The sequence below is a fragment of the Bombus impatiens genome, unplaced genomic scaffold, assembly GCF_000188095.3.
Source record: "Bombus impatiens unplaced genomic scaffold, BIMP_2.2 scf_0463, whole genome shotgun sequence".
Lineage (NCBI taxonomy): Eukaryota > Metazoa > Arthropoda > Insecta > Hymenoptera > Apidae > Bombus > Bombus impatiens.
In genome coordinates, this window is record NT_176882.1 from 630,024 (window position 1) to 657,910 (window position 27,887).

General features: G+C 36.6%; 3 protein-coding genes across 9 annotated transcripts in view; all 3 read left to right on the forward strand.

Annotated features, from left to right (window-relative positions):
• LOC100747251 (SH3 and multiple ankyrin repeat domains protein 3) overlaps positions 1–11,920 on the forward strand; it is a 181,027-nt gene extending 169,107 nt beyond the window's left edge. For 5 of the 7 annotated variants that reach the window (XM_024368502.2, XM_012387233.3, XM_012387238.3 and 2 more), the window contains 12 exons: positions 8–327; positions 918–1,182; positions 3,095–3,788; positions 4,245–4,474; positions 5,124–5,300; positions 5,944–6,154; positions 6,396–6,597; positions 6,817–7,126; positions 7,352–7,545; positions 7,669–7,830; positions 9,438–9,738; positions 10,254–11,464. In XM_024368502.2, the coding sequence (XP_024224270.1) occupies positions 8–327; positions 918–1,182; positions 3,095–3,788; positions 4,245–4,474; positions 5,124–5,300; positions 5,944–6,154; positions 6,396–6,597; positions 6,817–7,126; positions 7,352–7,545; positions 7,669–7,830; positions 9,438–9,738; positions 10,254–11,464 (4,277 nt within the window). Of the gene's footprint in view, positions 1–7; positions 328–917; positions 1,183–3,094; positions 3,789–4,244; positions 4,475–5,123; positions 5,301–5,943; positions 6,155–6,395; positions 6,598–6,816; positions 7,127–7,351; positions 7,546–7,668; positions 7,831–9,437; positions 9,739–10,253 lie in introns of all 7 variants that reach the window. The other 2 variants (XM_024368505.1, XM_012387239.3) reach the window with 2 other exon arrangements.
• A 1,856-nt stretch (positions 11,921–13,776) lies between these two features.
• Positions 13,777–21,082, forward strand: LOC100747370 (WD repeat-containing protein 19). The gene is made up of 19 exons (XM_012387241.2): positions 13,777–15,252; positions 15,449–15,828; positions 15,918–16,128; positions 16,213–16,325; positions 16,399–16,816; positions 16,889–17,122; positions 17,209–17,334; positions 17,410–17,707; positions 17,775–17,973; positions 18,038–18,135; positions 18,255–18,537; positions 18,607–18,835; positions 18,900–19,152; positions 19,247–19,707; positions 19,787–19,883; positions 19,949–20,155; positions 20,240–20,526; positions 20,603–20,679; positions 20,737–21,082. The coding sequence occupies exons 1-19, from the start codon at positions 15,238–15,240 to the stop codon at positions 20,861–20,863; spliced, it is 4,113 nt and encodes a 1,370-aa protein (XP_012242664.1). The 5' UTR covers positions 13,777–15,237; the 3' UTR covers positions 20,864–21,082.
• Positions 21,083–22,117: 1,035 nt separating this feature from the next.
• LOC100746227 (membrane-associated progesterone receptor component 1) lies at positions 22,118–24,934 on the forward strand. The gene is made up of 3 exons (XM_003490561.4): positions 22,118–22,680; positions 23,117–23,263; positions 24,080–24,934. The coding sequence occupies exons 1-3, from the start codon at positions 22,347–22,349 to the stop codon at positions 24,193–24,195; spliced, it is 597 nt and encodes a 198-aa protein (XP_003490609.1). The 5' UTR covers positions 22,118–22,346; the 3' UTR covers positions 24,196–24,934.
• The last annotated feature ends 2,953 nt before the right edge of the window (positions 24,935–27,887 follow it).

Below are 27,887 nucleotides of genomic sequence, written 5' to 3' on the forward strand. Positions count from 1 at the left end.
TTTGCAGAAACTCCGTTGACCTTGGCCACGACCCTGAAAAAGCCTTCGAAGGTCATAATAGCGCTGGTGAACGGCGGCGCGCTGTTGGATTATCGAACGAAAGAGGGTCTGACGGCAATGCATCGCGCCGTCGAACGAAACAGCTTGGAGGCGGTGAAGACGCTGCTCGAGCTTGGCGCCAGCCCCAATTACAAGGACACCAAAGGATTGACGCCGCTCTATTACAGCGTCATATACAAGACCGACCCGATGCTCTGTGAAACGCTGCTTCATGACCACGCGACGATCGGCGCCCAGGATTTGCAGGGGTGGCAGGAAGTGCACCAGGTCTCGCAACAATTTTTTCTTTTTCTTTTGTACCATTTCCTAAAGCACTGTCCGTTTAAGCTGCGTCCTCGTCTAAGCAACAACGGGAAACTCATTATTGTCTGTCATTGTTGCATGTTTGAAACGATAATCAACACATATCGACTTACAGAAACATTTCTCATACCGAACGACGGATATCTGGTGTTTGCTTCGGTTTCAAAATGGTCGTTTTTCCTAGCAGAAAAATTGTCCACGCACGGTTTCGTCGTGAAACGTTTGTTTCCACCAGAATGTGTTTCGTTTTACTCTGATCTTTACCGCTCTGATTGAAAACAAACAACAAGCGACTTCTGTTACGAGAGACAGTAGCACGAAAAATGGTGGAAAAACATTGGACAGTAAACCGGCAACTTTTTCAAAATACACGAAACATCGACCGAAAGTTGTTGGTTGTTGCTTGGAGTAAGGACGCAGCTTTAGACTAGACGTATCTATCTCGAGCAACACGTGGTAAGGTTTGAAGGACAAGTTAAGGGAAGGTAGGAAAAGTACGGTTTAATTATAATCGCGTCCCCTTCGATAATCGATACTTGGTGTGGTGTTCGCAGGCCTGCCGCAACAACCTGGTCCAACACCTGGATCACTTGCTTTTTTACGGCGCCGACATGAACGCGCGTAACGCATCTGGTAATACACCGTTGCACGTTTGCGCAGTGAACAACACGGACTCCTCTTGCATACGCCAGTTGCTGTTCAGAGGCGCGCAGAAGGACAGTTTGAATTACGCGAACCAGACGCCTTACCAGGTCGCCGTGATCGCCGGGAACATGGAGCTGGCCGAGGTCATTAAGAACTATCAGCCGGAGGAAGTTGGTGAGTGCGAATCACACTGACAGATAGGCGAACCTCGTCGAAGATTCGACGTGATTAGGGGAAGGAGGAACTGTTGGCGAGACAATCTTCCTTTTGTCGTTCTTTCAAGCAACAGAGAAAAGATGAAACCAAACCTCCCCTCCACGCGACCGCTGGTCGATCAGTTGATCGATTAATTTTCTACGTTTTGATCGTGCCATGCGATAGCCGATTCTTAGTAGGTAGACAACATTCAGGCAATCGACAGCGATCACGAAAAACTCGTGATTCGGAGAATTCGATGAGCGTGTTTCGCAATCCTTTTTGAATCGTTCGACGACATCGTTTCGCACTCGAGATTACGGACAACTCGAGTTGTACAACGTATACACGACGTAACACGTCCGTTGACAGACGAAGAGTAGCTACGCGAAACGCTTATCTGATAAAGCGCGGACTTCGCATCGACCGTCCGGGAATTTTTTAAACATAGAGCACGTCACGAATTTAGCCTGGCATGTGCATGTACGTAGAACGCTTCACCTTTTTTCTTTACCTGTCTACTAAGAGACAAACACGCTTCAGCGCTTGCTCGTAGCGTAGCGAAGAGTAGCTAGTGAACCATAGACTAGTCTAACGATGTAAATATATAACATACAAATATATATTTACGTATATATAATTGTGCGTGTATCTGTGTCTGTGCTGTATGACAAAAGTACATGAAATTGTAACAGTCTAATGGGATCTTTGGTGGTGATGGTCTTGTAAGACGTCGAGTATGTTTGTAACGATATAACGAGAAGTAACGACTAAAGTTTGATTGCTTTTGAGTAATTACTAACGATGCCGTATCTTTTGGTCTCGTCGTAGAGCGACTTCGCTGTTGTCGGATCTAACGAGATTGTTTTTGAAAATCGTACAGATACGGAGAAATCGAACTCCGCTGCTGACAAAACGGATATCGAACGTTCGATTGACAAGCCCGGCAATGGCGAAGTCGTGAAAACAAGTTGACTAGTAATGTTTGGTAGTTTCGACGTACTTTGTGAGTATACGTACGTGTGTCGTCGTGGGCCATTGGAATTTCCTTGGAGTAAAATGGAAAAAGCGAAGCTGTTTCCAGTCGATACTTCCGAGGAGTCCGGTGGCCCGTTGACGGCAACCTCGAAATCACCGGTGCACATGTGCTGTGTCTGTCTAACAAAAAAAAAAAAGAAAGAGAGAAAAGGAAGTACGAAAGTACGATGCGGATATATCTCAGTGGCACCTTTACAACCTCGGGCACATTGTATCGTACAAAACAGATACAAGCAACCGCGTCGAATGCGTGACTCTTGCGTGTGCTTTTCACCGCTTTCTTGTATACAGAGACTAACGATGATAACGTTATTCGATCGTCGTTGTTCCTTATAACACGTGACATAACGTGAATCACATGCCGTCGAGCAATGCCGAGTATTTAACAATTTGTGTAGGTGCGCGTGTGTGCGTGCGTGTGTGCCGTCGGCAGCTTGTAAGTCCGCTTGAAAATTCTGTGAAAACGAAACGCGCGCGGCGAAAGGTCGCGGACGTCCAATCGAATCGCTCGCTTGTTTGAAAAACATGGTACGATGCACGGGAAACGCATCGTAGCAAAAAGCACGCTCGAAACGAGAGAGAAAGCATTTCGTGAGATCGAAAGAAATACTGTTTGCCAGGGATTCGGGATTCGGGGAAATCGTGTTTAGAAAGGGACACGCGCGTGTCAGATCACACACACACACATTGGACTCGTGAGCGAGAACACAGAAAGATGATAATATCGGGAGAGAAAAAGTGACAAAGAGACGATCTCGCTCCAAAGGAAGACGAATACCTTCGGAGAGCGGCGTCTACTTGTAAGGCTAAGTAATCCTTTCTTTACTTAACCTTGCAACCCTCGATTTTCCAGTACCGTTTAAAGGGCCGCCACGCTACAACCCGAAACGACGGTCGGTGGCCTTCGGCGGCACGTCGACGATGACCACGAGCTGCTCGGCCAGTAACTTGGGCACCCTGACCAGGATACCTTCCGCGGAACAACAGCACGGATCTGGTGGAAGTTTGACCGGTTCCGGAGGAGGTAGCCTCACCAGAACGATCTCAGTGGAGCAGTACACGGCGAGCGTCAACGCGGTCACGAGAGTACCGTCCGCCGAGCAATACGCGACCGGCAACCTGACCAGAGTACCGTCCACGGAACAACAGTATCCATCCACCGGCACCCTGAACAGAGTACCGTCCTCGGAACAATATGCCAGCCCTATCGCGACCGCGACCGGTACCACCACCGTAACCAGGATGTCTTCCGGAGAGCAATACTCCGCGACCGCCGGTACGCTCACCAGAGTACCGTCCACAGAGCAATATCCAACCGGTACGCTCACCAGAGTACCGTCCGCCGAGCAGTACGCGAACAGTATCGCGAGGACGGCGGACACCCATCACGCCGCCCTCGCCAGAGTACCGTCCATCGAAGCAACCAGAAACGAGCTACAGAGAATACCGTCCGAGCAGCACGTTGCCGCTAGATCCGCCGAGCAGAACGGTCATCGGATTACCTCGGACTACCAGAGCCCCAATTCGCTGAGGGATCCTAACGCGAGGTAAGCATAAACTGTCTTTGCGATCTCTCTTGCGAACTCGGCTGCTCTCGAAATCGGGATTTCCTCGTTACTCCTCTCGTCCCTTTTTATCCTCCGTGCTGTTCACTCAAATCTCCAACATCTCTTCTCTTTGATTAATCCGACCGATCAAGGTCGAGATTTCTTGCCGCGTTCTTTACGATACCAGGGCGTCTGCTCTTATCTTCGATTCGATATCGATATAACTTCACGCGTGTTTCCAACAGGCTATTTTCCGATACTAACCTTCGCGACGAATTCAATCGATCGTACGTTGTTCGGGTGGCGGGTAACCCGCGTGTTCATCCGCGCGTTCGGGAATTAACCGATCGCGCGTTAAAGCAAAGACAATTTACGCTAATCTCGTGAGATTTAATCGAACATAAGGTCGAACGTAATTACGTTCGACTCCTATACGAGTTCCGCCTCCATTTCAAGATTACCAGCCACCGCGGAGAACTATCAGAACGTAAGAATGGAGGGACTGACGAGGCTGCAAGAACACCGGCTCGAGCTTCAACACCGTCTTGACATGCACAGAACGATGGAGATGCCGCCGTCGCCGTCACCGAGCAGCAGGAGTCTAGCTCCTTTCAGCTCGGCTAGCTCGAGCCTCTCCGAAGGCAGCAATCAACCGTCCGGCGAAGATTCCGCCAGCATCGTCACAGGTATACACACACAGGTTTATTTTCCTCGACTTTTGCCTCTCTCGGTCGCGACCAGAGCGACGAGAATGCGGTTCTACGGAAGCTCGCGTGCTCGCAACCTTCATCGTTCAAGAGATTTCGTGAGATGTAGCCTCCGTATATGCGTTTGGGACACGGTACGTGATCCCCTGATGCGACACGGAGAGAAAGGTACAGAGAGAAAGAGAGGGAGAGAGAAAAAAGGGAAAGCGAGAAACACGATCAAGTGTATTTGTATATTTGGCGAGACTCGAACGTCGAACCATCACCATCAGAAATGGTACGCGATGCCAGACAGGCTAACTTTGCCGAGTCTGTTCCACGCGGTGCTATGACGTTTCTCGAGACGATGACGAAACAACACGCGAGATACGACTATCTGTGTCTCGATGGATGTAACATCGGCGATCTAGACATTCCACGCCACGAAACTCTCTCTACGTACACACGTATTTACTAGTTAGGAAATTTCAAAAGAGCGGATATACCGTTTTAGCGTTAAGCTGGCGCTTTCTACTTTCCGTTAACAAATCTAGCGTTGCATGACGTTCAAGCCGGTCTAAGAATCCGATCGAGCCAATGGAACGATGAAAAGCTCAAACGACCATGCTTGTTTTCGTAAATTTTTTAGACAAGAGTCTCGGCGATACAGCCTCCGACGTGATTAGCGACAGTTCCGGGGTCGGAACCTCACAGTCGGACACTACCAATTCCCTCTCGATCCCAGGTACCACGGTCGTTTGCGTCGAGAGCTACAACAGCGGAATTCTAGGCCATCTGAATATCAATCAGGGAGATATCTTGGAAGGTACAGACTATAATTATCTTCTCTATCGCTCTTTATTTATTTGATCAAGGCTCGCGTTTATCGCGTTTCCGATAACGGAACGAACGCTGTTCGTTGATTTTTATTTCGTAAGTATGCACATTTTTTGTTTACGAGTTTGTGGACTTTGGTAGATTCGTATTTCTTTTTTTTCGTTACAATAGTTGATTGTGGGATTACTTTCGACACGGCGACTGATTCTACGAATCTAGATTAAGCGAATTTTAATTTTAATAATTTAGTTATAGTCGTTTGTAAATGATGTGTCGTACTCTATATACGTTTTGTAATATGACGTTACGTTTTATATGTTTTTCTTATAAGCTGGGAAAAAGTAAAATTGCCCGAACAACAGTCGCATGGTGGTGGAAATATCCTGGACCTTTGTTAATTGTTTCTTCTCAAATATCTCATCGATGGTGCATTCAAATGAAATACACCGATTCATCGAATAATCAACCAGTTATATATCTTTTCTGATGGTATTCTTGCAAGGGAGATATAACACGCTAAAATTTCAAGCCAATCTCGTCGAAACCAAATACCTTTATTACTTAGTCGATAATTTCTAAAATTAAAATGCGCCGGTAGTGAGTTGTATTTTTTATTTTTTTATTTTTAACAGTCACCGGTGCGACCGACTGTGGTCTTCTCGAAGGAGTGCTTCGGGGACAGGGCACGGGTCTGTTTCCGGCGCACTGCGTACAAGAAGTCAGGCTCCGTCACACGAACATTCCACTGGGCCCTCAACCTGCCAGGGATGGCCGGAACAGAGTATTGGGCCGTAGAGAATCTCAACATAAGTATTTCGCTACTGCTCCTAGACTGAAGAAACCGTGAGTCACTTACGTATATTACTTTATATTACATCTTACATTATCATCTTACATTATCATGCATCCTACACAGACGTATAATAATAACATCGGTTAGATCGGACATTTTTACAAGCTAGAGAGGCGTCCGTTAGAGCGAATATCTTCGAATATCCTCGAGCCTGTCGTAGCCTTGAGTGCTAACGGAAACGACGCTGGTTTAATCCACCGAGTAACCGTTATTCAATTCGTTGATCTTCAGAGTTACGTCTGAACCTCGTACCGTGGTACTGCATCGCTCGAGAAAAGGTTTCGGCTTCGTATTACGGGGCGCCAAGGCAACCTCGCCTCTAATGGAACTGACGCCGTCGGCCAGGTATCCCGCCTTGCAGTACTTGGACGACGTCGATCAAGGAGGAGTGGCCGACCTAGCTGGCCTCCGAAAAGGAGACTACCTTATCCAAGTAAGTAACAAGTAGAGAAGCAGTTCGAATCGCTTCGTACTGTATACGAAAAATTCGAATTTTACCTACTTGAAACGTGATTTGAAACTTGGAACCATAGAAAGCTTCGAATGGATATTGGAACAACTGTTGCTAATCGCAGTTTCGTTTTTATTTTCTAACTTTGGTTTATCAATTTGATCAACTTCTATTCTATCGATGCCTGATACTTTTTCGTAGATCAACGGCGAAGATGTGACGACGGCGTCGCACGAACACGTAGTCGACCTGATCCGAAAATCCGGGGAACTGGTCAGAATGACGGTAGTTTCCCCGATGATCAGCCTTCCGAATTCGCAATCGGCAGCCCTTTTGCCAACTAGTCAACCTATTCAGAGACAGTACGCAACCCTTCCGCGTAAAGGTAACAACAACGTGGTGATTGGCGGTACGCTTGGCAGATCACCGGCTCCCATGCCACCCCGAAGAGACCCGAAAACCACTCTGAGCGTTGGTCGCGCTCGAGCAAGATCGATGGTCGCGGGATTAGGTAAACTTTTGATGATAAAAGTAAAAAATACAGTAATTCCGGCTTGAATTCCAATAGAAATGAATTATTTCGCCTAGTCCTATCTGCTCTCCGCTACTGTTCTCAACAATTTCGTTCATGTATATAAATATGTGTATAATCGCCACTCGATATTAGTTTCTTCTCCTATATATGTAATTACCAAGTATACTGTACAAATTTACTATGTTTTCTCGTAACATGCAGAAGGTGGTGGTGAGAGAGACGATCGCGACGAAATAACGTCGACGGGAGCCAAATCGAGTAGCGCGGAATCGATTCATCTTCCTCAGCAACCATCGACCGGACCCAATACCGGACAGAACACACCGGTGCAGCCGCGAACGGCCAGTATTCGATCGAGACCTACCTCCAGTAGGATCACTGCCGCGGAACTGGAGGTACGTATGAAAAATCACGAAGCATATACCGTTGCTCGATCACGAACGATGCGCTTCTTGTTCTCCTCGAATGGCACTGCACGAACGAACTGAGGCTTCAGCTTTGTCCTTCCTTTCTTCCAGGAACTATTTCAGCGGCAGCAAGGTAGTACCAGTGGTCAGTACAGCTCGTCCATGATGAGCTCTCACTTTCAAACTGGTCAAGCTACCAAGTCGCATCCTTCCTCACCTGCTAAGACCGGCAGGGTATACGCGAGCGTAGCGGAAATGAAACGCAAAGGCAAAGTAAGGATACTTTCCCTCGAAAGTTAATCGTATATACTCTTTTCGATCTGCCTCTGTAGTGGGTCGTTTTATTATACTCTGTCGCGTGATACTTTGCTCGATGGTTACGAACGTGATAGAGTTTGCGGTGTTTGACAGCTGTAGAAACTAAGCAAACCGCTAAACTGTCTATTCTAAGGATTCTATCTGGCAAATATAAAGGAGAGTCGTTTCAACAACGAGTTAACTTGTTTCTTTTTTAGATCATTAATCAATTAAACGATAAACGTATTTACCTTCGGTAAAACTGATTTTACATTTTAGTGCATTTATAGAAATGTATATTTTTATAAAGATAATTGGAAAAATGAAACCTGGATGAGAAATTGTTTCGCGTAGTAAATATTATATATCCGGGAAGGGTTAAAATTTCTGGTCAGAGGAATCCCTAGAAGCGGCAAGCTTTGTTTAACTCCGATCGACTTAATTTCCCGTAACTTGGATAAATTGTTTGCCGTTACAGTAGATCCGTGTTGTTGGTGACCCGTTGGTGACCCGAGTATTTCTGGTCATTTAATTAGTCGCTGTGCCTCCCCACTCTTTGTTTAACCATTATCGATATTCTGGTTCTCGGCGAGAGTATTGAAAGTATTTTTCAGAGTGGCTAGTGCTCCTCGATGCATGCTACCCAGGTGGTGATGGTGGCTGTTTTTACGCATGTGTGTTGTAGTTTTCTCGCAAGCCAGCACGAGTGTACAGCAAGGGGCGCTCCTGGTACGAGAGAGACAACGAGGACGACTTATATTACTGATCGAAAATACTTTGTTTCTAGCGCGTCCGTGACTTGCATGATTCCAGGTGACTAAGCCATTTGCTAATGAAAATCCGATGCTCGAAAGGGTATCGGATATCACTTTCAGCTTTATGAACACGCCTCGCAGAACTAACGATGTATATCCATGAAACGAACATTTTAATTACTTTGCTTACACTTTTTGCATGATCGTGCATTCTTCCCCCGTGTGCCATACATAATCGGCCGTTACACGTTTAAATAACATCCAACTTTCTCAGAATTGCGAACCATCTTAAATTCCCGCGAGTCGCCAAATAATCTCAAAGTCACTCGACATCTCAAAATGTATAAATCTTATTAAACAAGGAGAAAATGGAACTTGATAAATTTGTAAATATAAGTAGATGCAAATTAAGACAATAATGGTATTAACCAATTAATGAGCATATGTACGTGACCATAACCGATTATTTTGTAGCTACTGATCTTTGTAAATTGGAACTACGGTATCTTATACGAAAATATGTTTATAAAATGTGTATTATACACCTATTTTCATTATTAGTTATTATTAGCTGCTTCTTAAACATTTGATTTTGAAGACAGAGATTTAGTCATTCTCGTTAATAAAGAAGAAAAATTTGCGCGTTAAGGGAATATAAATTGCTTTTTATCGGTGCTTCTCCAAGTTCGTATAATTCTCGGATATTGCGTTACTTGTGACAGTAGTACGAGCTATGTATGTGCGACCAGCTATTGTTTTTTGTGAATGCTATCCCCTCGAAATCACCGGATCGTGGGTCCCAATAGGATTTTGTCGGTTTGTTCACAGCTGAACTCAAGAGTGCGATTCTTCGGTGGATTGGGCGGTGGTTCCGATCTTCACCGAGACTTTCACAGTACACCGGACTTAAACGTGCAGGTTCAGTCGTCTATTTTGGCTCCGAAAGGGCATAGAAGCCAAGAGGACGTAAACGCGTTGAATGGCAGAAACGGGCTTCCACCACCGAACCATCCGCCACCTCCACCACCGGTCGGTCAAGTCGTCAAAGTGAACGTGGGCGCGAACGTGCCGGACGTAGTCACGCCGGCTTCTGTGTACGATAATATGGCTCACATACAGCAAGTCAAAGGTACCGTATATCGTCAGGATATTTCAACGCGTTACGGTTCAGTCACGTGTTATTTCGTGATAAATTTCACGGTGGCTGCTTGTCAGCCTCCGCTCCTATTGTACTGGAAGCTGGAAAGAAAGGCGAGTGGAATAGATATAAATCCGATTATACCCATCTCGATCGTACACGCGTTTCTTACCGTTTTCTTTTACTCATCGTACCCTTATGCCTGATATTAGTTTTAAAATTCTTTTAGATATAGTTTTTCGAATATGAAATCTGCTTAGAAACTTCCCTACGCTATTTACAAAGCGTTTGAAATTTTACAAACATACGGAGAAATATGAATTTGCATAAAACTGCACGATACTATGATCGGTCGAAATGGTCACATCTGCCAATCGTGTCGTTTAATGAACGAATCGAGCAGAATGCTCCTCTCGCTGCTGTACCATTCCGCTAGTCTCTTTCCAACATCGCGTTGTAGAAATTATTCCCACACAAGATAACTATATTCTTCCTGTTCTATGCAGAATTGGCAGCCGCGACAGCAGACGGAGGTTATGGCGTGATGTCGAGCTTCCGACCATCGAATAGCGCCAAGTTATACGCCTCACCGGAAGATATGAAGACGGTAGGATATCGTTCTCGCAGCCTACCAACTCATACGACCCGTTGTCACGTGAGAAAATCGCACAGTCTGCGCACCACCAACAACACGACCTTCAAGCCGTTAAACAACCAACAAAACGTGAACAACACCGTCAGCAACAACAACCAGGTGAACAACAATCAGTCGGCCAACAACCAGTACGCGCAACCTCTGAAGACCAACAGAAGTCACAGTACGGCTGGTGTCAGGGAAAGAAAGAAGAAGGCCATCGGTACCAGTTCCTCGATCACGAATCTCTCGTCAGTGGCGAACAACAATGCTGGAAATACGGTGACTAACGCAGCTCCGCCGATCCCAGAACCGGATTACAGCCTGTCGGAATCGGACAACGACGAGGGAGAGGAAGAGACGGACGATGATGGAGAATCAGAGATCGCGAAGGAACTCGAGAAAGCGGCTGCAAGGGAGAAATTGGAATCCACTCGAGAAACATCGGGCAACTCGAACACCTCGGGTTCGAGTTCATCCGGTAGCAGTTCGTTACCACATTCGTTCAGCGTTGAAGAAATTCAGAAGGTCAGAACGCAATTGAAGTCTTCGAAGAGCCATCCGAACGACTTTTTGTTGCAACAAACTCAGCAATCCCTCGTCGAGGACGGCGATAACAGCTCGAGTGGTGTGAGTTCCGACCAAGACGTGCCAGTGGGTCCACCAACAGGTTTCGATGATACTACCGTTAGAAATCTTGCCAACGAAGCCGCGCAACATCCGACCACGGTGCTCTCCGTCACCAATGTAGAGAAGGAGACGAATCCGAAAAGAACGAGCTACGGTGGTAGCGGATTACTGACGCGACACGCGGTTAGCCTAGCCCAGTTGCCGCCACCGATCGAGGCGGATGCCGAGGAACAAAGTAACGATCTGTTCGTTCCACCACCGCCTGAGTTCAACGCTGGACCTTCCGCGGGCAGCGGCGACGAACTGGTATTCGCTCCTCCGCCTCAATTCTGCGACAACAAGCAGCAACCGCAACAACAACAGCAACAGAATCGCGTGAAGATCATCGGAGCGATACCGAAGGTTACCAACAATCAAGTAAAAGCTTCCGGTGGGCGGTTGCATAACCAGTGAGAAAGAATCGTTGCGAAGGATCGCCGATGAACGGACGGTTCGAGTCGCGTGATCGCGGGCCACGATTTACCAGAGTCAATTTAATCTTTCCCTATTAACCTTTCTCCTCCCGAGATAATTATGTACGCACATAGTGTTGCGCGTGATCCCTAAATATCACCTGTTCCGTCACTGGACCAACGATCGAACGCAAACTCGTTCGACCATTGGGAATAACATACGATGCGATTGGCTGCAATAAAATTTTTCATCGATAACGTTCCCCGCGCCGGAGGAGTTTTGTAAGGAACGAACGCGCGCGTCTTCTCTATCGCTAAAGTATCCGTACTTGAATAGGGCGCCGTTTAGATCGCTCCGTCAAAAGGGTTTGTAGTAGTGAACAAGGTATTCAGTGAATTTTTACCGTAAAACCTAGAATATGTATGAGTCGTACGAACCGCAGATACGTTAGACTTATAAAAGAAACGTGCGCGCGATGCTTTCTACACACAAAGCGGTGTGACGCAACGTTCGTGAATGTCAAAATTCCATAGCCGTCTCGTGGAATGGCCTAAAGAGGTGAACGAGGAAAAAAAAAAAGGAAGAATCTATAAATCGTACTGTAGCTCGTAATTAGAGAGAAGAGAGAAATGAGCGAGCAAAAGAAAAAGAAAAGAATAAAGAAAGAATAATTCTATACGATGCACGCTCGTGTGTGTGTATTATGTATGTGTGCGTGTAAGAAACGTAGAGAACGAATGCGTAGCGTATATCGGTTTGTTTTTCATATTTCTATCGAAGTACGACGCGTGTTTAATACTTTTACATGTAACAACCTCTATCTGTAAACGTCATCAACTTCTCCCATTCCACCGCGAAACAAGCAGAAAGGAACGAAGGCACTTTCGAGGAAGAACGCATCGAAATGTAAAATCGTGCTAAGACACGAATCGGTGCTGCTAATCGTAATTCGTTTGATATCTTTTTAGTATTGGAGTGGCGCGAATTCGATGCGGAGAAGAAAGAATCGAAGGTGCCGAATCAATGGATTAGCTAGTAAAGCGCGCGCGCGGTTGAGTTCGATTCCGTTTCTCTCGTGTTTAGACACTGCTCAAGAGCCTAATTACAAAGTTCTACTCACAAAGTCATTAGAGATTGTTTCTAGTTTGTAATAACGAGTAATAGCGTTACGACGAGTATGAATTTATCTCTAAGCTCGTAATCGCGTTAATAGAGGCGCACTGTACTACGTTAACGCACCAACATTATTCAGCTTGTAAGATAGATCGTATTCCTTCCATTTGAATCAGGCTCCTGAGAGCCGCGAGGTGTTAGCATAACTTTGACGATCTTTCCCTCACCGAAAATGATGTTTGTTCGCTAAAAAAAAATGCACGGTTATCTCTGGTCCCTCATCGAAGTGTTTCACGTCGAAGATAATCAAAAGTCGATCCTTTTCTTGTAATGGAATAACCCTCGTTGATTTATCCTTTGTATATAGTATATAATTGATCGGCAGTGGAGAAATAAAGGAGAAAGATCTCGCGACTCTCGGCGACACTGCTACATACTGTATATATATACCGAACAACATTGCTACGTATTGAATATCTATAACGATGGAACGATTATTATCATCACTTTTATGATCACACCGCGATAGATTTAAGCGATATCCATGAAAGCAACGTCCTTCCTAATTATTGTTTCTATGCCTTTTCAAGTTAAATCATATTCATATACAAAACAGTGAAGTATGATGTTAAGTCAAGTGCATGCTTGTTGAAGCATGAATGAAACAGTTTTCGAGTCGAAGGAAATCATATTAAAGATAAGTATTAAATGTTCCTTAAATATTTTATTGTTTGTTTCCGATCGGTAAAAAAGAACGAAAGATCACTGATGCGTGTATATCGTTTCAAAAACTTGATCGACTGGTTGATTCGGGTCAGTAAAGCAATATTGTATGCATTACAACGGCTCGTGTAATAATAAACCGTTTCAAGAATAGAATTTTATCTTTGTTTGCGGTCTTGAACAAACGGTATTGTCGATTACGCTAATTTCCTCGTATACGTGCCCGCGCAAACTTTGTTAAAAAACAGATACATAAAGGTTGAAAGATATACGAAATGAAGAAGGTATATCCTATACGTTGGATTATTCTTTTCAAAGATCACGCAGTTTTTAACCATTATTCGCTTAAAAGAATATAATTCCGTTGAAGGTTCGCCGACGTACTCTCCTTGAAGTTATCAAAAAGTTCAAGGTCACGGCCGCTCGAAGTTAATCGATGGTTCAAGGTCACTCCAAGGACATTTCAACGTTCCTGTATGATATTTTCAAAGTTAAAGATCTAAGATTGTTTCAAAGTAAAGCTATATTGATCTTAAAGCTCCTTTAAAAATGAAAAAAAAGGAAGAGAATATCGAATTTCAGCGAAGTTATGTTTTTAGAAACTAAATAGTTCACGAACCGAAGAAATTTTTGCGATGACCCATTTACGACATTCCTGCCAAAATTAATTATAATAGTGTGTAATATATCGAAATTTATGAAAAAGAGTTGACATTACACCCATTTTTGGACAAATGACCCTTATATACTGTCCGTAATATTGTACTTTCGAATCTATCTGTTCTCGTTCATTATCGAACATTATCGCATTATCGAACTGTTTCAATAGTATGATAACACTTTAAAATGCTTCAAGCTCGCGCGAGATTATTCGAAAGATAGATCACCTGATTATCCGTGTCCTTAGAATTTGTTACTAAACGGCTTTTACCTCGCTTTACGAGGCGGTAGGAAGTTTTGTAGCTTATTCCAAAAAAAAAAAAAAAAATCACGCGTAGAAGTCGCTCGCATATATGTATAATTATTTCTTCCTAAATGAAGACAGTACACGCTCGCCATTAACGGTGACGAAATATAGACACTTTAAAAAATATTGAAGGGAACTAAACAAATTTATAAAGCGACAACCTGGATAGCTAAATAAACGTTTGTTATCCAGATACAACGAATATATTGCAACAATTTCAATTTATTTATTAACGATAATAAATCTGAAAATTTAAGCATTCGATATAATCACCATCGACACATAATGTTTCCGTGGATCTTGCCGATGCAGCATTATTGACATGCATAACTATACATAACCAGATGCATGTATTTACAGAACAAAAATTGCGTTAGTGTCAGATTAGACGTGAAAAACGCAACACGAATTGAATTTTAAAAGCTTTCTGTTAAACCTTTATTGCATACATCTATTTTATTCGTTCATCCATACTTGATACATTTCTCTTTAATCTTAATTATCATCCTGCGAATACTATTAGTACTTTTTGCACTATAATTACTGTATTACGAGTTGCAAGATACGTGCAATTTTCCGATGATAAATAATAATCGATCATGTTCAAATAACGACAGCATACTTTAATGAACCTCACATTTATCTGTCTAACCGTTTCTTTAATAGTTTTGTTTCCACTTTGTCAATTAATTTAAAGCTATTGAAAACTCGAATAGAAAGAAACAAAGTGAATTATAAAATACAGCGCTATCTATCACGATCCATGGCAACAATCACATACACAATTTGAAATTGATCGAGGCCTATCGAAACATAAACAACATGGCGAATAAAAGAAATATAACGTTACATGTAAAATATGTCTCATTTAATAAATTAATATTTTAACTATGCGCCACCATAACATTTTTATACATTGCTAGGCAATTAGCCTTCTTGACTATAACGCTAAAAATTTCGGCCTCAAAAAATGTCGATTGATAAGGTAGGTTATACATTTACAAATTTCTTAAGAAAACTATGGAATATCCTTGCTTACTTGTTATTTAAGATTTAAATTATGACAAAGAACATTTACAAACGTTATTTAAGAAGATGCTTATCCATTCAAACTATTTAAGAATACATCAACATTTATTTGGATCATGCATATGGCTTATCCGTCAAATGTTTTGATACAGGTCCTTTATCAATTGTATCAACCCCATGGTACTGGTACTGTTTTCATTTCATGGCGCCCTGGTAATAGTACTCATCTAGCAACTACTGGTTATGATTCCTCAGTTGCTATTTTTGATAGACAAGGTGAATTACAAGAACGTATTCAAATTGCTGGTTTATGTACTGGTTTTGGATGGGATTCTGATGGAGATCTATTAGCTATTATATCACAAAGTTCTTCTACTATCACGTTATGGGATGCAACAACTGGAAAAAAAACACAAATAGATGCTGGTGTAAGAGACGGATTAACATGTATGATATGGGCAAAAAGAGCTTGTTTATTAGCAGTAGGGACACAGAAAGGAAATTTAATACTTTATGACCATATAAATGCCAAGTATGATGTATCATAGTATTTTTATAGAAAATACTTTTACATATTGTTATATTATATAACCCTACATCAAATCATAAATTAATATATAGACGAATACCAATTTTGGGAAAGCACAAAAAAAGGATAACTTGTGGCGCTTGGTCTTATGAGGGGCTTCTTGCGTTAGTCAGTGAAGATAAGGTTTTAACTATCAGTACAAGTGATGGGGATACAAGGCGCGAAATACCTCTTCAAGGTGATGCATCTGATATTCAGTTTAATGAGATGAAAATGGATCACAGAGTTGGGGGTGAAAATACAGTATGATTTCTTTATATAGCAGTGATATATAAAATACATGTGTGTTTGTATATCTAAAGTATTAATTTTCTCATTATTTGCCAGGTATCTCTTATTATTAGCAAAACCACTTTATTTCTATACAATATTTTGGATCCAGAGAATCCTATTGAATTAGCTTTTCAAAAACGCTATGGACCTATTGTTACTTATAAATGGTAAAAAGGTTTAGATCATTAAAAAATCACTTAAATTTAATCACTTTTGTTTTCACTATATGTCCTACTTTAGGTATGGGGATGGATATATTTTAGTTGGTTTTCAAACTGGATATTTTACTGCAATATCTACACATATTAAAGAAGTTGGCCAAGAATTATTTCAAGTTAAGAATCATAAAGATTCCTTGACTGACTTGGCCATAAGTCAAACAATAGGAAAAATCGCTACATGTGGGGATAATGTCATAAAAATACATAGTTTGCAAAATTTAGAAGAAACTGAAAAATTAATTACAGTAAGCGGTGAAACTGGAATTAATACAGTAGAATGGTCAATGGATGGTACAATGATAGCAACTGTGACACACAGTGGCAATGTTTTAGTCTATTTAATACAAATTCCTAAATTATCTAGCGTTTGTGGAAATAGGATTGCACTCCTTACCAGTTTAACAGAAGTTACAGTCCATCTGTATACGCTAGATAAAGTAAATCTAAATACATGGCATAAAATCAAAACTGCATAAAACTGTATGTAAATATATAAAATTAATTTTTAGGAGAAACCAGACCCAATAATAATTAATACTATAATAGAACCGTCGGTATTAACAATAGGTCCAATACATGCAGCAGTAGGGTTGAATAACAGAGCATTGTTCTGGGATATATCCGGAAGGGATTACAATACTACAATACATTTTGAAAGAGATTATTTAGCAACAATAGATAGTATAAGATTGAATGAAACTTATGCATCTGTTTTATTTGATGGCAAATTACAGTTGCACTCGGTAACAAGTATATTAAAACACATATAAATTTACGTTACATTAGTGTATTAGTAAATCAACTATGTGTTAACTTATTATCCTTGTAGATTAAAATGGATCAAACACTATCGAAAGAAGGGAAGGATACAAAAATGTTTCCAGGCTTAGGTGTTTCAGATTTTAAAATAACGTGCCATGCTCTTAGTAGCAACTTCTTAATCTATGGCAGTGATGTAAGTTATTTCTATAAACGTATGAAATTCTAAATAAATATTGAAAGAACTAACTTACATTTATGATATATTTAGATGGGCCACATAATCTATTTTAGTTTAGAAGTCTTTAATCAATGTACTGAACATATACACGATAATGGTATAAAGGAAATCTATTTAGATACAAATGGAACACAATTATGTTTTATAGATAACAAGTTCGACGCTTATATGTATAATCCTGTGCAAGAAACTGTTTTACAAATTCCTGATTGTCTAGGTTGCATTGAAGGTGTAATTTGGGATCAAAATATTTTGGAACGTAATATATTTACTGTTTACAATAAAACTCTCATTACTACATACATATTTGTAAAATACTTTATCGAAGGTAAGTTAAAACTTGAAAATTATACAATATATATAAAACAAATATATTACGTATATTTTGGAAACAGGTACAAAAATTATAAAGATAAATACAACAAAGCTGCCATCTGAAACATTACCACTATTGATGTATTCTGGAGAATTGACATTAAGTTCAACAGCTAACAAATTAATGCAAATTACATTGTCTTCTCATGAAGATATAGGAAATATTGTGGAATATACAAAAATGAAAGAAATATTAGAAAATCAGATTCTTTGCAGGAGGTAAACGTCTTATTTATTTCTTTATTTGTTGACTATAGGATATTTATTCTATTAAATATTTCAGATATCAACAGGCATGGGAGACGTGTGAGAGAATTAATGAAAAAGACTCATGGTTAAAGTTAGGAGAAATTGCAATTGCAAATTTAAATATTGATTTTGGTATTTGCTATTGTTATTATTATTATTATTATTGTTGTTGTTGTTGTTGTTGTTGTTGTTGTTGTTACTATAAGAAGCGTATAAATATATTATTTACAAATAATCATTTTTCATCACAGCAATTCGAATTTACCGCTACTTAGAAGATGCTGCGATGGTTTGGGCACTACAAACTATGGAAACCTTAGATGAATTACCATTATTATGTGGACATGCTTGTATTTTACTTGGTAATTATAATGAGGCAGAACAATTTTTTTTACAATCATCTCAACCGGTACAAGCTTTGTATTTAAGAAGAGACCTAATGCAATGGGAACAAGCATTAAATTTAGCCCAAAAATTGAAAGCTGATGAAATTCCTTATATTGCTAGAGAATATGCTCAACAGTTGGAATTTACGTAAGAATACAACATTAAATGCGTAAATTATTTATGTGTTCGTATTTAAATTTTGAATTTCTTTTCTAGGGGTAATTATCCAAAAGCGTTAACAAATTATGAACGTGGATTGGTAGATTCAAATAATATATCTAATACAACTACACATAATCCGCAACATCGAAATCTATGTCTTGCTGGAATTGCGAGAATGTCTATCAGATGTGGGGATAGTAGAAGGGGTGTAAACATAGCTATGGACAATGAAAGTTCAAGACAATTGCGAAAAGAATGTGCAGAAATATTAGAATCAATGAAGGTGTGTAAGCACTATAACCGTATAAATATGTTCTATAAGTATTACAATTGGGTTATTATTATAGCAATTTAATGAAGCTGCATTACTATATGAAAAAGCTGAATATTTTGATAAAGCTGCTTCTGCATATATAAAATTAAAAAATTGGCAGAAAGTGGGGCAACTCCTACCACAAATCTCATCTGCCAAACTTAATATACAATATGCTAAAGCCAAAGAAGCTGAAGGCAAATATGAAGAAGCAGCAAAGGCATATGAAACTGCAAAAGATTATGAAAACATAATTAGGATTAATTTGGAATATTTAAACAATCCTGGTAATATAATTAATATTAAAATATCTTATATCTAATTTATTAGCTATTAAACTTCATCTAAAATGTACATACATATATGGCTTACTAATTGTAGCTCGAAGTGTTGAAGTAGTACAACAAACTAAAAGTATAGAAGGAGCTAAAATGGTCGCAAAATATTTTCAAAAAATGAATGATTATAATTCAGCAATTAAGTTCTTAATTTTATCAAATTGTCACGAAGAAGCATTCCAATTAGCTAATCAACATGGAAAAATGGAATTATATGGAGAAATTCTAATAAATACGATTGATGACAGCAATGCGCGAAAAGAAGATTTTAAAAGCCTTGCGATGCATTTTGAATCTCAGAAAAATAACTTTTTAGCTGGAAAATATTACTTCTATGCCAAGGAATATCAAAAAGCATTACGACATTTATTAAAAGCTGCACAATTAGTAACAGATGAAAATGAAGTCCTGTCATTAGCCATTGATACAGTTGCTTCTTCAAAAGATGACAAGTTAGCAAATCAGTTAATTGATTTTTTATTAGGTGGTGATGGATTACCAAAGGTATTGGTATCTGATTTAATAAAGATATCGGTATTGATACTTGATTGACTTGATGTTCAACTAATCATACTCATTACAGGATCCTAAATATCTGTTCAGATTATATATGGCTAGAAAACAGTACAAAGAAGCTGCAAAGACAGCAATTATAATTGCTAATGAAGAACAAATTAATGGTATGTTTGTTGTATTTATATAACCAATGTTAAAAGAATTGTGTTAGTGATGATTTGTTTTACAGGAAATTATAGAAGCGCTCATGATGTTTTATTTGGCATGTATCAAGAATTAAAAAAGAATAAAATCAATATACCTTCAGAGATGCAAAACAATTTAAGACTTTTGCATTCATATATCCTTGTGAGACTTCATGTAAAAAAGAACGATCATTTACGTGGTGCTCGTATGTTAATAAGAGTAGCCAATAACATATCGAAATTTCCATCACGTTAGTAAAATATATATAAATATGTATAATTAACTATCGAAATAATATGAATAATGTTTAGTGTACATATTCTTTTTCCTTTAGATATTGTTCCGATTTTGACCTCCACTGTAATAGAATGTCAAAGAGCTGGATTAAAATATGCTGCTTTTAATTATGCTGCTATGTTGATGCGTCCGGAATACAGAAGCCAAATTGATGCTAAGTATAGTAAAAAAATTGAGGCAATTGTAAGAAAGCCACCAAAATCAAAAGATAATGAAATTGAAGAGGAACCTTTAACTCCATGTCCATATTGCAAGAGTAAACTTACAGAGACAGAGATTACTTGTGACAAGTGCAAAAATACAATACCTTTTTGTATAGCTACAGTTAGTGTTTCTGAAGCATGCATTTATTTTGAAATTTAATACATATATTGTGTTTTAATAAGACAACATTTCTTAGGGCCGACATATCATTGAAGATGATTTCACGGTATGTCCACAATGTGATTTTCCTTGCATAAGAAGTGAATTCTTAAGGTATGTATGACATCTTATTTTAAAGATAATACATATAATTATTTGCTGTTATACTAGGATTATTGAATCTGAAAATACGTGTCCAATGTGCTCGGAAAAAGTAGATGTTAACATGGTTTCATCTACTCTTAACATCCGTTCCTATCTCGATTTTCAAGAAGGAAAATCACCAGTGAGAACTTAAACAGTTTTAGTTATAATTTAATAGGAGTTGAAAAATATACAAATATTATTACTCCTATCAAACGGTGCCGTCCAATATGAGTACAACATAGACAAGTACAAGTAGCTTATATAAATTCATAGATTATTTATAAAATTTGTGCACAAATCAAATAATGACCATGCATGGAAGTATCAACAGTATATAGATATTATTGTCAATAAACTAGTCTCCAAGCAATTGTAATTGATTCAGTTCCCCCACTATTATTCTATCCAGATTAAACAATTTACTATCATCAATATATACGTATATGTATACACACGTACGCACGCGCCACATACACACACAGAAAGGCACATATACATGTATAATATATATCTAAAATAAACAATTGCTTGTACGAATATTTTGTAAGCATTGATAAGATATAATGAGTAATAAAAGCGACATCTAACGGGTTTCCGTCAATTAAACTCCGACTTATCAAGATTCCTTCGCATAAATAGAAAGAAACATGCACATACAACGAGAAAAATGACAACATGGCATGACTTTGAAAAATTAAACTCAATAATAACAATGAATGTCTTAATACACTAATAAACTCTGTAAGGCATATGTTTATATCTTTATTACGTTAAGTTAATTGAAATAAAATACATTAAAAATAGGAATTTATAATAATCTTATTGTTATATTTATTTTGAAAAAACTACCATTTTTATAAAACGCAATACAATATATAGGAAAAGTTGAACTATATTTCGAAAAAATTAAAAATGTTTTCATATTTTTATTAAAATAGGAGATGACTTTAATTCTGTATTTTATCATTTTTATTATTTATTCGTATATTTTTAATAAAAAGATATAATTTATTATGAGAATTTTTTATACTTAAAATTTAAAAAAGCAACATATTTGTACCAAATATGCAATTCAAATTTATATATATTGCGTTACAAATATTGTATCATTTTCAATCAAGTGTATGTATCATCGGTAGTAGTATTAAAATGCTGAAGACTCCGTTTTTATTGAAATAGCAATAATAAATGATAAAATATATTTAAAGTTATAGGTATTTACAATGATATATCTTTTCTTAAATAACGCAATTATTATAAAATAAACAGTAATTGTTAAAAATGTAGTTTTTAAGATAGCAGATCCTATTATTTTGGCTTATATTAAACAAATAAAAAGTTTTCTATGTAGTTCTTCTGTGCATGCAGATTAGTAGTGGGGCAGTATATGTTAAAGAACATAATCACATCAGTATAGGTGCTAGTTTAGCCAGCACCGGTATGTTAGCAGTACGCGATTGAGGTTGTACACGATACAGTTTAAGCAGTATATTTGACAGATACTGATTCATATTTTTCGAAAGATCATTTAAAATTTCTTCAAAACTATTTAATACGTATGTAACGTGAAATTAATCAATAGTAAGCAAAAAATATCATTTTATTCTCCTATCATCCAAGAACTGGTGGTCAAAATGGCGGAAAAGAATGACTCGCCGGGTTCCACCTCGACTTCTACAGGGCACGAAAGTCAACAACTACTTTCAGGTTTCATAGCTGAAATCGTAAAGAGTCCAATAAATCTCCTTTTAGTAGGCGTGATCGCCTTTTTGGTTTACAAAATAGTTAAAAGCAAGACGAAGGTTGAAGAGCCCGTAAAAGAGATAAAGAAACTGCCAAAAATACGACGTGATTTTACACTCGAAGAGTTAAAGAAATATAATGGTACGGGACCAGATGGACGAATATTAATTGCTATAAATGGTAGTGTTTACGACTGTACTCGTGGTGCCCACTTTTATGGTCCTGGTAAGTATTCAACTACTTCTAATAATTTATTTTACATGATAGTTGACGAATCTGCGTCGTACATGAAATTGCTATGTAATCGCAATTTTATGTTACGTACCTTAATTTTCCAGTGTTATTAATTAGCGCATAAATAAGTTCCATCGTCCATTGGTTATTATCAGTCTCGGCTTGTGTAAAAATCAATTTGCGAACATCATGAGACCGTGATAATTGAGAAAGCTATGAAATAATAACTTGTGAATGATTAACATTTCGTTCATTATTAAAATGCAACATTCACACACAATTTATGAAAAGATTTCAACCAACATATATCAATGATTATTTTGAAAAAATAATTATGATAATATTTAATATAACAAAACAATAATTGTTATATTTTCAGAATTATATTGCTTTATAGGACTATGATTTTTTATTAATTTTATTATAGGTGCTCCATATGAAGTATTTGGTGGGAAGGATATTAGCAGAGCCTTAGCAAAATTTTCATTGGAAACATCACAGGAATATGATGACTTAAGCGATTTGAAAACTGCAGAAATGGAGTCTATAAACGAGTGGAATGAACAATTTAAAGGTAATAGTTTTGTAAAATATTTTTTGAGAACAGAATAGAGAATTAAAGATAGCAAATTATAAGTAAGTATTGAAAACTTGGTACAAATACTTGTACTAGGATAGCTGCAATAAATCTTTATATAATGAATTTTAATATCTATAATTTAAAATCAAAATTCAATATTTTCTATACAGGGTATCGCACAATAAGTGCCGTTTGATATAACTATCAAATAATAGATGACAGGACAAAAATATAAGGGGACTTTTATTATTATTTTTTATGTAGAACGTCACTATGAAAAAAAATGTCTACCTTCAATTCTTCAAGGTTATACTAAGGTCGTCTCGTGTTTTTTTTAATAAAACTGTATATATGTAAAAATGTATTTTTAAATACATTATTCAATGCATTTTTTAACTCTCCACAAAAAAGTAATAAATACTTGGATCTAAAAATGATTAGTTTAGAAAATATTTTAACTTTAATATTGTAGAACTTATCATACCAAAGATTAGGAAAACATAAAAAAAAGGACTAAAAAATATTGAATGGTGTATAAAAAATTTATAGTTTTATCTAAAAAAAAACACCTTAGTATGATTTTGGAAAATTAAAGGTAAACATTCTTTTTTTCACAATGACATTCTAAATAAAAAATGATGATAAAAGTTTCTTTATATGTTTGTCCTACCATCTATTGTTCAATAGTTATATGAAACTGCTCTTATCATGGTATACACCCTGTATATATATACCTTTATAAAAGGTACAGTAATTAGAATACGTATTATTACTATATAGACATTATTTTCACATTTTTCCTTATTTTAGAAAAATATGATTATGTGGGAAAATTGTTGAAACCTGGTGAAGCACCTACAAATTATTCAGATGAGGAAGATGAAGGTAGTCAACTAGAGAATGAAGCAAAATCCAAAAATGATTGACTGCTTGATTGTACATCAAATGCCAAACAGTCTCAAAAGGATATTGCGCACACTCCATTAAAGAAATTCTTAAAATCGTGACTCATGAATATATTTATGAACATTTATCTGGATATTTTACTACGTCATAATGATATTAAAATAAAAACTAAAATGGTATCTTTTGACCGAGTTGGAAACATATAATTGTTCAAAACTGATGTTATGTGTGAAGATTTTTTTTTAGTATCCAATTTTTCAATCAATAAGGATACTTCAATAGTATAATGTTTTTATATGTGTACAAAAAGTTTCTTACACATCCTTAAAACTGGCACTAGATATAAGACAGAAATCTTTTGTGCTATATTCCATTAAATATCTTTGTTTATATTATCATTCACGTTTGCCACATAGCATTTGGTACATATAATATATGTATTTGGTATCTGTAAACTTTAATAAAATGATGTTATATTTGACATGCATTTGAGATTTAATATTAAGTTGATGCAATACATTGCATAGATATGAGAATAGAAAATATTTTCTTAACATAAAAACATTATGCTCTTTCTAAAAACAAAATGATACCATCTTGAAGTACAGAATAATTTCAGTCATTCATAGCTAAATCTATTCTGCAAAGAATAAATTGTAACTTAAATATCAAAATCTCAAGTCCAAACATTTTTGTATAAAAGGCAGCATTAAAAATCTATTTGGGAGTTTGTAAAAAGTGATACACGTTTACTAGTCTTTTTTATATGAAAAAAATGAGAGTACGTGTGAATCTCATTATAAATTCTAATACATTATGTAAATTGTTATTGTTTGGAAATTGGGATTTCTTAAAAATTGTTAGCATTTACGATACTGTTCATATAGTGCAAAATTTTTTATTATCGTGGAATTATTTATCAACTATGTTTTTTCTCTTTTTTTTTATAAATCTCCTTCATTCATGCACCGATCTTAAGAGAAAATAATCTCACATCCATGAAAATATGTACATGTATTAAGTACTTTTAAAAGATATGCATTTTCTCAATTATTTGTGCAATTAATTTTATTATAGGACTGATACCATTTCTGTAATAAATAAATAAATATATATATATATATATATTAATTGAAGTAAATTATAAATTTGAATTTTCAATCTGCGCTGTTATAGGAAAGAACATTTATTGATTGTATAATAAAAACGTTGTTAATATAAGCAACTACATATAATTTAATGAAATTTGTTTTGTTTATATGTACGAAGAAGACTACATCAAGTTTTCATTAACCTACGATTTATTGTAAAAAAAGAGAAGCATTTTATTATAATTTATATAAAAATTTGTGTATAATTTTTTAAAAAGTAACATACGAATGATACTCTATTATACATATGTATATGCTGCAGTGTTTTCAGTGTAAATAAGACAATTCTGTATCATTCCTACAAAGCAAAAATATTTATGAAGATTTTATAATTGTAACGTATCGCAAATATTTCGTATTTATAAGCAACCTTGATTTGTATCTTAAAAAGCAATATTATTGGAAAAACTATATTTTTGACTGTACTTTCTGTAATGATCATATTCACACAATCTTTGATGCAGTCATCATGTAATAAGAGACTGAGTATCGTGTGAAATTTATAAAAGCAATGCGTATTATATATACTTATTCCAATTTGTACAAAAACAAGTTTGCTCAGATTAAAAATTTAATCAAGTACTTGACCAAATTAAACATACTTTACTTTATATCAACATATATTATTCTCTTATATATTATATATGTGATTTTATTCTTAATATAGTTTCAATATAATTTATTAGAAAAGTTATTTCATATCTATACATGTTGTTGTACTTTTTCTGTTAAATGGAATGTATGTTTGTATGTTAATTATTCCAATAATTATTATACCGACCAGTTAGAATTTTATGTAAGATTATTTATAGAGAATGTTATGAATCAATATTAAAATGTACTTTCTGTTATTATTAAAAACGGAGTGGTTAGCTTGTAAGGTGCAGACTTAAGTACTCTACTATTACATACGATACAGGTCATATCAATTCTTGTTTATATTAAAAGCAGTAATTTCTTTCAAACAAGTTCCTAATTTTGACTTTGTACCTCCCATTTACATGATTTAGTTTCCTCGTCTTTCCACTTAGTTGCCAACCCAATAGTTTCATTGTGAGTGAGGAATGCGTAGAAAAGTGAAACACATAACGATTTCAATTCTATATATATTATTAAAAGTTGTTTTTATTACAAAATCCAATTTTGTTTTATTAACTTAGTACTGTGACATGTTTCTATTAAGAGTGCATTTTCAATCACATGTTACCTGTATATTACGAATATATACACAAAAATTTATTCGTGTATGATTAAATTATAGGAGAGCATTATTAAATTATACAAATAATGTTAAACATGTAACTCGAAACTTTTAATATTCGTTTTTGTGCGTAATATGTATATACATATATCATATTACACATATATTAATTTATTTTTTAAAATCGCACTTATTTTTTAAAATTACTTTATACTTTACACTCTTTTTGTTATTTATAACATTTTAAATATCTAATTTTTTCGATTTAAGAAGTAAAAATAAACACCAAGAAATGAATTAATTTTTTATAAAGATTTGATAATTCATATGGATTATATTGTATATATTTTTTATCATATTAGATATTTTAATATAAATAATAAAAGATAAAGATTATAGTTATTTAAAGATCGTGTTTTTCCACGGTCAGATTACATTGGTTCCGTTAAACGGCATGTGAAATCAAGGTTTCAATACTTATGTGTAAAACATGTTTCCTTACATCGTAAAGAAAAAAGATATTCTCGAAGTATCTTGAAAAATCAAGCCGAATATATAAGCTAGGATCATTTTTCATATACGATCGATTTCAGCGTGAACTTAAAGATTTATCTGTTCTAATCTGTTAATAATCTTTTCAGAATGAATGATATTGGAATGATTTGAACATAATTAACCTTGCTTTTCTAATCTATATGGATTATTGAGTTCTTCTCTCGACAATACAATGCCATAAAATACTCGTAGAAAATATATTTTATTTAGTTTTTTATTGTTATCCTTCATTATTATGACAATGCTCTACATTGTAAACTTCTTTCTTAAAATATATCTAACAAGACATATGAAGTGTAACAGACATCGAAATCTAAAAAATGACCTTGCTTCTTTAACCCATTACAATTATTTTATTACACAAATACACAATTAATAGATTGACATGAAATAGTCAGAATCTTTATGTTAAACTATCTCAAAATGAAGCATACTTCTCCGTTCTTTAACGTAAAATTGCTGTTTCTAATATATAATTTATTCATATTAGAGTGGGTAGTTCATAATTATTACAAATGACATAGGATGAAATTATATCGTATCGACGTTAAGATTACGAAAACTGAGTCCGTTATCATGGTAGATATAATGACGATATCAGTGAGTCAAAGCTTGCATGAAAATATCTCATTTGATTTGTAATAATCGAAATGCAATACTAACTAATTAATCCTTATTGTTCCTTTTGAATCGATTTTTTAGTACATTAATATATTGATACATATGTATCTTTATTCCTATTCCGTCGTACAAAAATATATGAACTATACGCAGTTAAATAGTGTATCATAATCTCATAGTCGCT